General features: G+C 44.2%; 1 protein-coding gene across 45 annotated transcripts in view; it reads right to left on the reverse strand.

The window, feature by feature from the left end:
• Positions 1–2,863: 2,863 nt before the first annotated feature.
• TRERF1 (transcriptional regulating factor 1) overlaps positions 2,864–12,446 on the reverse strand; it is a 292,890-nt gene continuing 283,307 nt past the window's right edge. For 23 of the 45 annotated variants that reach the window (XM_063633061.1, XM_063633067.1, XM_063633077.1 and 20 more), the window contains 2 exons: positions 10,916–11,127; positions 2,864–6,609 (listed from right to left, as the gene is read on the reverse strand). In XM_063633061.1, the coding sequence (XP_063489131.1) occupies positions 6,285–6,609; positions 10,916–11,127 (537 nt within the window). In that variant the 3' untranslated portion in view covers positions 2,864–6,284. Of the gene's footprint in view, positions 6,610–10,915; positions 11,164–12,446 lie in introns of all 45 variants that reach the window. The other 22 variants (XM_055264111.2, XM_063633054.1, XM_055264108.2 and 19 more) reach the window with 1 other exon arrangement.

The raw sequence follows: 12,446 nt of genomic DNA on the forward strand, positions 1-12,446 counted from the left end.
ACCTCAGGTGATTCTGCCCGCCTCGGCCTCCGGAAGTGCTGGGATTACAGGAGTGAGCTACTGCGACTGGCCCTTTGGCTCCTTTACACAGGGATATCTACAATTCAAAGATCACTTATGGTTCTCTTAGGAATATACTATTCAATTTCTTAAACTGTCTTCCTAATTATGTTTTGCTGTGTCAACATGAACTCTCATCCACATTCCTGGAGCACACCTCAGCTCGCTGGCGGTGGCTGAGGATGGTAGATAGGGAGTAAATGGAATTCAGGATTTACACACACATTCTCTCTCTGCCAAATGCACACATGGATGAGCATACCTGGAGGACTGGCGAGTTAGCTCATTGAACAAATAGTTGCTGAGCACCTGCTATAAATTGCTGTGTACATGTGGGTGATGGTGAGAGGATTCCGAATATTGATAGGGCTCTTCTCAGTGCTGGAATTGAATCTGTTCCAAGGCCCCCATATGTCTTTCTAGGTATTAAATTCCTTGGCAGGAAGGAATCATGTACAGCCATCTTTGTACACTCTCCTCCTTCATGTATAATACAGTATGGAATAATGCTTGGTACACGGTGGCTCATGAGGATTGACTGACTGAATAAAAGTAGAAAAAAATCTTCCAGGCCGGGCGCGGTGGCTCACGCTTGTAATCCCAGCACTTTGGGAGGCCGAGGCGGGCGGATCACGAGGTCAGGAGATCGAGACCACGGTGAAACCCCGTCTCTACTAAAAATACAAAAAATTAGCCGGGCGTGGTGGCGGGCGCCTGTAGTCCCAGCTACTCGGAGAGGCTGAGGCAGGAGAATGGCATGAACCCGGGAGGCGGAGTTTGCAGTGAGCCGAGATTGTGCCACTGCACTCCAGCCTGGGTGACAGAGCAAGACTCCGTCTCAAAAAAAAAAAAAAAAAAAAAAAAAAGATTTGAAAAAAAAAAAAAAAAAAAAAAAAAAGAAAAAAATCTTCCAATTAGGCCTCCAGAAGTAGACTTTAAATTTACAACACTGGCTAAGTCACACAGTTTCTAGAGGAATAGCTAATTTATTTGGTATAGGTTGTCTAAAGTAAACAGCTAAAATTAAAGTCAAAAGCCAAAAAAGGCCAGGCTCAGTGGCTCACGCCTGTAATCCCAGCACTTTGGGAGGCAGAGGTGGGTGGATCATGAGGTCAGGAGATCCAGACCATCCTGGCTAACATGGTGAAACCCATCTCTACTAAAAATACAAAAAAAAAAAAAAATTAGCCGGGTGTGGTGGCACGTGCCTGTAGTCCCAGCTACTTGGGAGGCTGAGGCAGGAGAATCCCTTGAACTCGGGAGATGGAGGTTGCAGTGAGCCAAAATCACGCCACTGCACTCCAGACTGAGCGACAGTGAGACTCTGTCTCAAAAAGAACAAAAAATTCAAAAGAGGCCGGGTGCGGTGGCTCATGCCTGTAATCCTAGCACTTCAGGAGGCCAAGGCAGAAGGATTGCTTGAAGCCAGGAGATCAACATCAGCCTGGCCAACATAGTGAGACCCTATCTCTATTAGTTTAAAAACAACAACTCCCCTTGCCGCCCCCGCCCCCCCACCCTCCAAAAGAATCTAGATCAAGGTCCTGAATAGGCATTCCCCACTTAAAGCAAATTTATTTTTGTAAAATTCTGTAAACTTCTGTATGAAGTCCAGAATTTCAAAGTTCTTCTATAGTTTTCTGTTGACCATAAAAAAGTAAACATACATCACGCCTGTAATCCCAGCACTTTGGGAGGCTGAGGCGGGTGGATCATGAGGTCAGTAGATCAAGACCATCCTGGCTAACAAGGTGAAACCCTGTCACTACTAAAAATACAAAAAATTAGCGGGGGGTGGTGGCAGGCACCTGTAGTCCCAGCTACTTGGGAGGCTGAGGCAGGAGAATGGCGTCAACCGGGAGGCGGAGCTTGCAGTGAGCTGAGATCATACCACTGCACTCCAGCCTGGGTGACAGAGGGAGACTCCATCTCAAAAAAAAAAAAAAAAAAGGAAACATACAGCCAGGTGCAGTGGCTCACACCTGTAATCTCAGCACTTTAGGAGGCCGAGGCGGGCCTCGGATGGATCGCTTGAGGCCAGGAGTTCGAGACCAGCCTGGCTAACATGGCGAAACCTCACCTCTAATAAAATACAAAAATTAGCCAGGCGTGGTAGTGCATGACCTGTACAGTCCCAGCTACTTGAGAGGCTGACCCATGAGAACTGCTTGAACCCAGGAGTGGAGGCTTCAGTGAGCTGAGGTTGTGCCACTGCACTCCAGGCTGGGGAACAAAGCAAGGCTGTCTCAAAAAAAAAAAGTAAACATACTTACTCAAATTTGAAAATGCAGATTTAAAATGCAAATAAATCGGGGTGGACTTAGAGGAGGCTGACCCGTGAGAATTGTTTGAACCCGGGAGTGGAGGCTTCAGTGAGCCGAGATTGTGCCACTGCACTCCAGGCTGGGGAACAAAGCAAGACTGTTAAAAAAAAAAAAAAAAAAAAAGTAAATTTACTCAAATTTGGAAATTCAGATTTAAAATGCAAATAAATCGGGGTGGACTTCAGACTTTGTGGAGGATTTAGTGTAAGACACCTGTGTGTCACAGTGTGCTCCCTTGAATCACAGTTTGAGTCAAAGGTTTAGAGACCACCAAGTCCCCAAGTGGTTCATCCACTGCTTGAATAGCAGAAATGTATGTCCTGGTCTCCGGAGTCGGGGGACACTTTAATAATGGTCATTAAATTTGATCAGCAGACTTAAACTTGTTATCTACAGAAACCAATTAACAGGTAAACTATCATTTATCCAGCATTGAGAAGTCATAGCAGTGGCTAGAAAGAAGAAGTATTTAAGCCAAATGAAACGCAAAAGATTAATATTTTATTTTCAGAGCAGCTGATGCAATATTGAATCAGGTTTTCACAAATAAATATGACAGTGTCTATTTGGTTACATCTCCATTTGATGAATGCCCACCTATAGGAACTGTAATAACTTTCTGAGAAGGCTAATGATTAGAATGTGTTAAATAAAAATTCCCTGGTTCCCTTTCTGAAGAAGCATTGTGATAATTAAGAAAAAAAAAAAAGCTTATCACTTGGAGGGGAAACAATCTAGAATGCCCCAGTTTCTTTCTTTCTTTTTTTTTTTTTTTTTTAAGGAATGCACCTTTTTAGGACAAGTCTATAAAACATCTTTATTTATTTGTTACATATGATGTTTAAATATAACTTTGCTTTCAAGCTTCAAACTTTTTTTAAACCCCTGGTAAAATAAGACTTTTGGTTCACCTTAACAAAAACTGACCTAGGAAGAAACATTTTTAGCAAAATGTTATTATAAAATTCACTAGAAAATACTGTCCTCTTGTTGCCAAAATGTTACATAAAATCCTTATTAAAAATACACACATTACAAAAGAAAAATTATGAATATGCTATACATAGTGCTTTAATATGGACCAAGGGACTTGCATTCCAGGAAAATACAGTTAAGCACACTAGATATTATGATGTCAACTTATAATAGTGCAAACCTGAATAAATTACATCCTGATATGGAAGGCATGCAATTCATCTGCTGAGAATAGAACATAACGAAGCCAGAACAGGAAGCAATCACAACCACTATTTAAAAATGTTTTCCTTTTTATTACATTAATTTTTTTCAAAAATACTTTTCTTTACAATAGAACTCCTAGAAAATATTTACAACCTTCCTCTAATAAAATATAACAGCAGTTAAATATATTTGAAAATAAGATGGGTTTTTCCATAAAATATATCTGTTAACTTTTTATATACAAGCTTTCTCAAAGAGGTCTAAATTCACTAATGAAAAACCATCTGATAGTAAACAGTAACCGAGTTGAGACATTAACCATTGGGAAGAAAAGTTCTTTGGGGTGGGGTAAGGGGAGAAGCTAAAACACAACACATACATGCAGGCAGAATTATTTCAGAAAAAAAAAAAATAAGTGCAACATTGTACTAGGAAGTCCATTCTTTAAGTTGATAGTCAAGAAATACTAATTCAGGAATTTGAACTGTCTCGTTAAGGAGGAGTTCTTTGGTTGTTTCAAGTCAAAAATCCTTATGCTATACTGCATGGAAAATTATAAGTAAGCTGTGCATTCTATTTTTGCCATGGCAACTGAGTTTATTTTTTAATGTTTAAAACTGGAACAGCTGGGCAAACCTCTAAACAGAGGCGATACATTTGCTTTATAAACACTTTTCTGGATGTTTGCTCCTTTGATAGATAAGCTTCCACAGACCCAATAGCAGCACCCTTCTAGGCTCACCCTGAGACACTAAGTGGAGGGCAGTGGTCCCCGGGAGAGACGATCAGCCAAGGATATGGCAGCTGTAACGGTTCGGCCACAAAGTTGATGCACACTGCCCAGGCAGTTCTTGACTCACAACTGCTTGGATAGAACAGGATAGCATAACGTTTCTGAAATGGCAGCAAATGAAACTTTTTTTTTTTCTCTCTAAACAAAAGATGCAGGAAAACGCCAAGACCTCTTCTTTGAAAATAGAATGACGGAAAAGAATTTTATTTTTTCTTCTGTCCATGGCTTTCCTGAAGTTCAGAGACCACTGCCTGTGTGGGGCTGCTGTGTCTCACAGCCGGATCCCCTCCATGAGTGTGTGCTAAATGCTTTTGCAGAGTCAAAGATGTCAGGTCCTACTCTCATGCTTCTGCTGATATTCTCTCTCATGTCAAGGTATGAATGTTGTCAGCAAAGTGGCCCAGCGTGATAGGCACACCTATGTGGAGCTGGGAACCAGCATACCTGGGGTGGGCGATGCCTGAAACACTGGCCCAGGAAATCACGCTGCATTAACTCCGAAAGGGGAGTTGCGTGAAGCAGGATCCTCTCTGTACTGGCGCTGTGTCCCAGCCTGACTTTTGCCCTAACGGTGGGATGGGTCAGTCTGACTCAGCTCAGAAGCCTGGGGCTAAATGGCATTTTTGAAGGATTACAGGTTTATTACCTTCAAGTACAAACAGCAACCCTGCTGACAGGGACAGGAGGAAGCAAAGTCATGGAGGTTGGAGAAGTCTAGAAGTGCTTTGGTAAGTGACTTGTAATGAATACATTCATTGTTTGAATGCAAACATTACAGCTAAGGTGTATCTGAAGCCATTTTTGTTGGCCTTCAATGCTATTTGTCTTGTATTTGCTACCATATGTGTTAGAAAACTATTTTTTATAGCTAACTTCAAGGTAAACTTCAGTCCAGCAGATATGAATTACAGCAAAATCCCAGGGAATGCGGTTTCACAGTACTTCCAAGTGACACAAAGTAATTTCAGAACTCCACTAATCATTAACAGTGTTGCAAAAAAGAATAGGCTTTTCTGATTTGTTTTTTGGGCAATAGAACAGTTTCTGGCATTCTAGGTGCTTCAATATGTGTCCTTCAATCACCCTAAAGTGAAAGCAGTCCTGGCAACTTAATATTTGCCTCCAGATGGGTCTCTAGTCAGTTCACGCTGAAACACAGCTCTGCCACCCACAACTTGGAGCTGACCAGCCCCCAGGGAACATGGAAGAGGACAGGACACACCTGCTCTAGAAAAGCACGTCCTCAGTAAACACTGCTGGGAATGAAAGCCTAAAATTATACAGTGCTCCATTCCTGCGATCGGGCCAAAGGATGCCGGGCAACACAGGGGAAACCTGTTTTCACATCTGGTCATCTCCTCACATGTCGTGTGAGCTGGAGGAGAGCCGTGTAACACGAGGGCTGGCTTTGCCCATGGAAAGCTGCCCCTAGCACAGTATCTCCAGGCAAAGATGCCATGCTCACTGCAAACTATGGAATGAGGTCAGAACAGAATCAAAATAACGCTTGATGGGAAAAGTTGGCCCAAGACCCCAGTACTAAGAGGGTCGCCTGCCTCTCACACACACACACTCACAGCAAGCTTTGGGATAAAAGGCAACCGGGATGGTTGACATCTGAATGCAATGGAACATGAAGGTCAGCTTCAGTCCCTACCGGGAATGATTTCATGAGAAGGTAGCCCAGATGAAACACCTCTTAAAGATAGTTGTGCCAATTATTTATTCCCCCAACCCCCCACAAAAACAATTTTTTTTTAAATAAAAGGAAAAGAAATGGGATTTTTTTTCTAAACCTGAATAAAATGACCACTTTTAAAACAGGTAGTTTAAAAGGGTTACAAAACAAGCAGGCAGTCCAGGTTTCCTGATTAATGAAGATGGAGGCCGTGGGTTTTCACTGTCTCTAAGTGACACACAGGGCTTTATAGTTCTGCGTCACCCTGAAGCAAGACTGAATCTTGATCATCCAAGAGAAGATCGGTGTCCACAACTTCAGCCTCTTCCATGACACCTCCCAACTGCTGGACGACGTCGTCGTCGAGGATGTCCACGTCCTTGATGGGTTTGATCAGACTCAGCTGGTCCAGGGGCAGCAGCCCTGGTGCCCCCACGGGCCCCGTAGTCCTCTCAATTGTGGCTGCCATCTCAGCTGCAAAAGCCGCCTTCTGAGCCTTTTGCCTCTGCTGTTCCTCCTGCTGCCTGTGAGTTTTCATGTGCGCATTTCGGCTTTTGATCTTGAAGAAGACTCTAAAAATAAAGAAAGAGAGGTGTGTAGAATTTAGAAGGAGATCTGAGTTCTTGGAAATCCAGGTGTCCTACGGGGAATGGGGGTGTGTGGTCTGACAGAGTCCCTGGCTGCTCGGCTTCTAGGACCTCCTTCCTCTGTGACCTGTCACCTCTCTTCCTTCCTCTCCAAGCATTACAAGGAAAGGGATGGGGACAGAACACACAGACTGTGCCTCAGGCTTCCTTCCTGTGACAATGGAGGAGGAATTCTCAAAGGCCTCCTGTCCACCTGGAGTCTGGAGCACAGGCCCTTTCTCCTCCTTCAGCCTCCCCCTTCTCCTCATCACTGACCATGCCCTCTCCACTGGAGAATCTTCTAAATCACGCTAACAAGCCCTGATGGTCCCCATCATGAAACAACCCACCATCTGCCTCTGGCCTCTGTCCCTGTTCCTCCACAGTCGAAAGTTGTTGGGGTTTTTTTTTTTTTTTTTTTGATAGAGACAGGGTGTCTCTCTGTTGCCCAGGCTGGAGTGCAGTGGTGTGATCACAGCTTACCATAACCTTGAACTCCTGGGCTCAAGTGATCCTCCCACCTCAGCCTCTCGATTAGCTAGGACTACAGGCACATACCACCATGCCTGGCTAATTTTAAAATATTTTGTAGAGATGGAGTCTTGCTATGTTGCCCACGCTGACCTCAAACTCCTGGCCTCAAGTGATCCTCCCACCTTGGCCTCCCAAAGTGTTGTGATTACATGTGTGAACCACTGCGCCCAACCCATCGTCAAAATTCTTGAAGGGTCTGCCCACACGCACTTGGTGGATCTCTTTTTTCTCTCCTCCTTCCTCTCCAAGTGGACTGTTGTCCCTTCCCTGTCAACCCAATTGCTCTTCTCGAGGTCATCTGTGTGGCCAAATTCAGTGGCCCCTGTCTTTATTGTACTTGACTTCTGAGCTGCATCTACTACTCTCTTTCACTTAAGGCCCCTGCTTTGTGGCCATGATATTATCATAATGGCTACATATCCTACAACACAGAGGACACTCCCTCTTCCCCAAGCAAGGAATTAGCAGACTCGAAATGCCAATAGTGCTGAGGTTGAGAAACCCTGGGATAAAAGGATATATTGCTGGGGTTAATTCTTTAGATGAGAGGTCTGCAAACTATGGTCAGTGGGCCAACTCCTGACTGTTTTTGGGAATAAAGTTTTATTGGCACATAGCCATGTCTGTTTATGTAATGTTGATGGCCGTTTCTGTGCTGCAGTGGCAAAGCTGAGCAGTTATGATAAAGACAGTAAACGGCCCACAAAACCTCAAATATTAACTATCTGGACCTTTTTCAGAAGAACTGTGCCCGGGTGTGAGACTGTTTATGGAGAGGGGGTGGCATAATACTCTTTAGTCACTCCTGAGCTCGTGAAGGAAAAAACAAAACAAAACAAAAACACACACACAAAACACCTGGTTTCTAAGGCCTGAGTCCAACAGGGCTGATAAATCACAATTCTGCTTGGACACATTGAAAATGGTTAAATGTAACAAACATAATTTCAGCAGCTCTAAGAGGTATTTTGTGAACATTTGCCTAATGTTATTTTGAGTTAGGAAAAGCCACAGAAACCATTTGGATTTTCCATGAAATCACAACTGGATTTCTGGTAGAAAAAGTTCCCAAGCAACTAAGACTCCAAAAAAAAAAAAAAAACATTTAATAGATGCCACTGAGACATGGCCAGGAAACATGACTGATTTTTTTTCGTTAAATCATCCTCTGTCTCCACCTGGTGGAATGTAGAGTTGTAGCCTGTTTGAGCCTAATGAGCGGGAGGTGCTGGTTCCTCTAGGGGAAAACTGGCAAGATCCTGATACCCTGATGCTGCCACTCCAGGACAAATAAGTGGGAGATCACTGAGAGTCAGCTGAGGGTGGTTCCATCATTATTTCAATTAAAAAAGCCTTAAGATCAATCCAGGGGCCCATTTCTTCCATGGTGCACCAGTGTGTGGTGGGTGGTGATGTTAAAATGACATCATGGCCATCTTGGAAGGACAGCAAGGTGTGGAGGAGACCCAAACCGAATCCCATGTCTCCCATCCCTGTGCTTCATGGGGGGAAGTGATCTGCTAGTTCCAGTTCACTTTGGTGGGTGCCATCAAGCTGGGCTTAATCAGAGGCAGCATGGCATAGAGCCAGGAGCACAAGGCCAGGCCAGCCTGCATGGTGTGAATCCCCACTAGGCTGCTTGCTGTGAACTGCAACAGGGGCTTCACTTTTCTGTGCCTCAGTTTCCTGTAAAAAAGAAGCTCCTAAAAGTACCTGCCTCACAGGGGTATTTTAAAGATTAATCAGTACATGTGCTATGGGTTGAATGTGTCCCCCAAACAGCACATGTTGAAAACTGAATCCCTAATGCAGCTGTGTTGGAAGATGTGGCCTAATGGGAGGTGTTTCAGTGACGAGGGCCTCACCCTCATGAATGGATTCATGCCGATTATAATAGGGTATGAGGCTGAAAGTTCAACCTCTTGCTCTCTCTCCCCTCTCTTTGCCCTTCCACAATGGGATGACTTAGCAAGAAGGCCCTTGCCAGATGCAGGCCCCTTGACCTTGAACTTCCCAGCCTCCAGAACTATAAAAAATAAATTTATTTTCTTTATAAATTATCCAGTCAGTGATATTCTGTTGTAGCAACACAAAACAGACTAAAACGTGTAAAGAATCCTTTAAAACAGTGCCAGGCACATAGTTAGTACCTGATGAACAGCAGTTACTATTAAGTTGCCTGCTCTACTCTATGAGGATGTACAAGCAGAGGTCCCACCTGGCCTTGCTTATGTAACTAGGGATGTTTTCCTGGTAGAGTTTCAGAAACCACTGGGGCAACATCTCTCCCAGGTAATACTCCTTTTCATGCTTGAGGCACTAGGAATTATGGGAAGAGGAACTCAGCAAGGCTCCTAAAGGATGTAATTCGTAACAATGTAGTACCCTTCCAGGCAGGTGGACTCATTGAGAAGTACACTGGAATTCTCTACTGGAGGCTGTGGGAGGGAATCACCCATCTTACCATCAATGGCATTTTCTACCTAAAGCAAAAAACAAAGTAAACCAAAAGGACAGAGGAGTGGTCAGAAGCCCAGGTCTGCATTCGGACAAAACTGGGTTCAAATCTCAGTTCTGCTCTTTACTGGCACTGTGACTTATGTCAAGTCATTTTACCTAATTTTTTTTTTTTTTTTTTTTTTTTTTTGAGACGGAGTCTCGCTCTTTCACCCAGGCTGGAGTGCAGTGGCGCGATCTCGGCTCACTGCAAGCTCCGCCTCCCGGGTTCACGCCATTCTCCTGCCTCAGCCTCTCCGAGTAGCTGGGACTACAGGCGTCCGCCACCACGCCCGGCTAATTTTTTGTATTTTTAGTAGAGACAGGGTTTCACCTTGGTCTCGATCTCCTGACCTCGTGATCCGCCCGCCTCGGCCTCCCAAAGTGCTGGGATTACAAGCGTGAGCCACCGCGCCCGGCTTCATTTTACCTAATTTTTAAACCCTTATTTGTAAAACAAAGATAAGAAAGCAGTACCTGTATCACATGGAGTTTCTATGTAAGGATTAAGTGAGCTCATACACATAAAGCATGTAACAAAGTAAGTGCTCAGTAAATGTTAGCTATTATAATTACTATCTCATGTTACTTTTTTCCTTTAGTTGTTGTTTTTTTTTAAATTATACCTAAAAGGGGAGGATAACAAATAGGTTTTATTTCATGTGTCAACTCTGATTAATTGGTTGTGCAGCTTGAAGCGTGATAATGAAAAGTAATTGAGGCTTTGTCTTAAAGTGATAGCAAAGTGTGGTGATTGATTAGTGATGTCTGCCTTAGTCACAGAAGTAAGCGAAGGTAGTAGGATTACCCTGTATGAGCCATCTGTGTTACAGAGAGTTCCTGATTAGGTGTTCTAGAGCCATTCTCAAATCATTCAGCGGGAATCCAAACAGAGTAATGCTAGTGAACACAGCTTGGGTGTGAAGGGAAGGAGTGGGAACCAGAGTCCCACCTGCCATTCCTGGGAAAGAGTGAAGTTTTGTTAACTCAGAGGTTCACTCTCTGAAGATATCCATCCTTACAAGGCTTTAAGATAACAGAATGGCCATATTCTGAGTCTGCAACAAGGACTACATACCCATCCCAAAGATGATATGAAGAAGAGTTTTGAGGTCTAAGTTCTTTTTTCTGATTGAAGAACCCTCAGGCCATCCTGGCCCAGCTCCCATAAAGCGACTATCCATCATGAACTCAGATTCAGTCCCCGGTCCCCTGCACCTACTTGCCACACTCCTTGCAGGGGAAGATGGTGGTGGGGTCTGTCTCGCCGCTGGTGGTGCTGTGAGAGGGTGAGCTCTTCACCGAACAGTACCCACTCTGGGTGCCACCAGGTTTCTGCTTCCCAGAGGGAACGGCACCGCGGGCCTTGGTCACCTGGTTGGTGCCCCCGTGGATGCGGGCATGGCCATTCAGTGCCTGTCGGGAGCTGAACACCTGGGGAAGAAAGGGAGTGACATGACATCTACAGTCCTGAAAAGGAAATTAGGGTTATTAGTTACTCAGTGGTAAACATGGAATACTTGAAACTGTCTAATGACAGGGCACAAGGGTTTTATATAAACAAACTTTGGGCATATGCTACAAAAGGTAAACATCAAATATCACAACCACAAATCCTGTGCCAATCAAAACCTCATCACTGCTACAATCAGAAGAGAAGAAGCGACGTGGCACAGGATAAAGAATAAAGCTACTGTCTAGAAGTCAAGACGTCAGGGGTTTGGACCCAGCTCTACTATAACTAAAGCTGTTGGGCCATTTCCCTTCTGTATACTTTATTTTTTTCCATCTGAAGAATGAGGGGGCTGGGCCAGCTTTCAAACTTTTTTTTTTTTTTTTTTTTTTTTTGAGACGGAGTCTCGCTCTGTCGCCCAGGCTGAAGTGCGGTGGCACGATCTCGGCTCACTGCAAGCTCCGCCTCCCAGGTTCACACCATTCTCCTGCCTCAGCCTCCCGAGTAGCTGGGACTATAGGCGCCCGCCACCACGCCAGGCTAATTTTTTGTATTTTTAGTAGAGACAGGGTTTCACCGTGTTAGTCAGGATGGTCTCAATCTCCTGACCTCGTGATCCACCCGCCTTGGCCTCCCAAATTGCTGGGATTACAGGTGTGAGCCACCACGCCCAGCCTCAAACTTTTTTAAAGCTGGTAACTATCTCCTTCTCTCCCTCCTATTTTTCTTCCTTCCTCTTTCCCTCCCTCCTTCTTTTTTAGGAAATCAGGTCTTACTCAAAAAACTCAGGCTCAAGTTAAAAGCAGAGGTGCTCTGGCTAGAAAGGAGACAGCACCCCAGAATTGGGCCTGTTTGCTCAGCTCTGTCTACCCTGAGGAAACCCTAGCACCCTAAGGAATCCAGTTTAAAAGACAATGACTAGGTTTTCTGACATATTCTACATTATAGATAGCCTTAATCAGTAGCCCATTGTTGAAGCAATGTTTAAGGCCCCCAAATTTTAATACAGAATGATAAAAAGAGGAAGGATCTTGGCAGAATTTTAAAATCCTGCCATAAAGCTGGGTTTCTTAACATCAGCACTACTATCACTTTGGGCTGGATAATTCTTTGTTGTGATGGGTGGGGGCTCTGTTGTATAGGATGTTTAGCAGCATCTCTGGCCCTACCAGATGCTAGTAGCACCTCCGCATTTATGACAGAAGTTATGACAAATTCCAGACATTGCCAAATGTTCTTGGGGAATAAATCATCCCCAGTTCAGAACCACTGCTATAAAGGGATGTAAATCCATATCTCT

Source organism: Symphalangus syndactylus, chromosome 23, assembly GCF_028878055.3.
Source record: "Symphalangus syndactylus isolate Jambi chromosome 23, NHGRI_mSymSyn1-v2.1_pri, whole genome shotgun sequence".
NCBI classification, from domain to species: Eukaryota; Metazoa; Chordata; class Mammalia; order Primates; family Hylobatidae; genus Symphalangus; species Symphalangus syndactylus.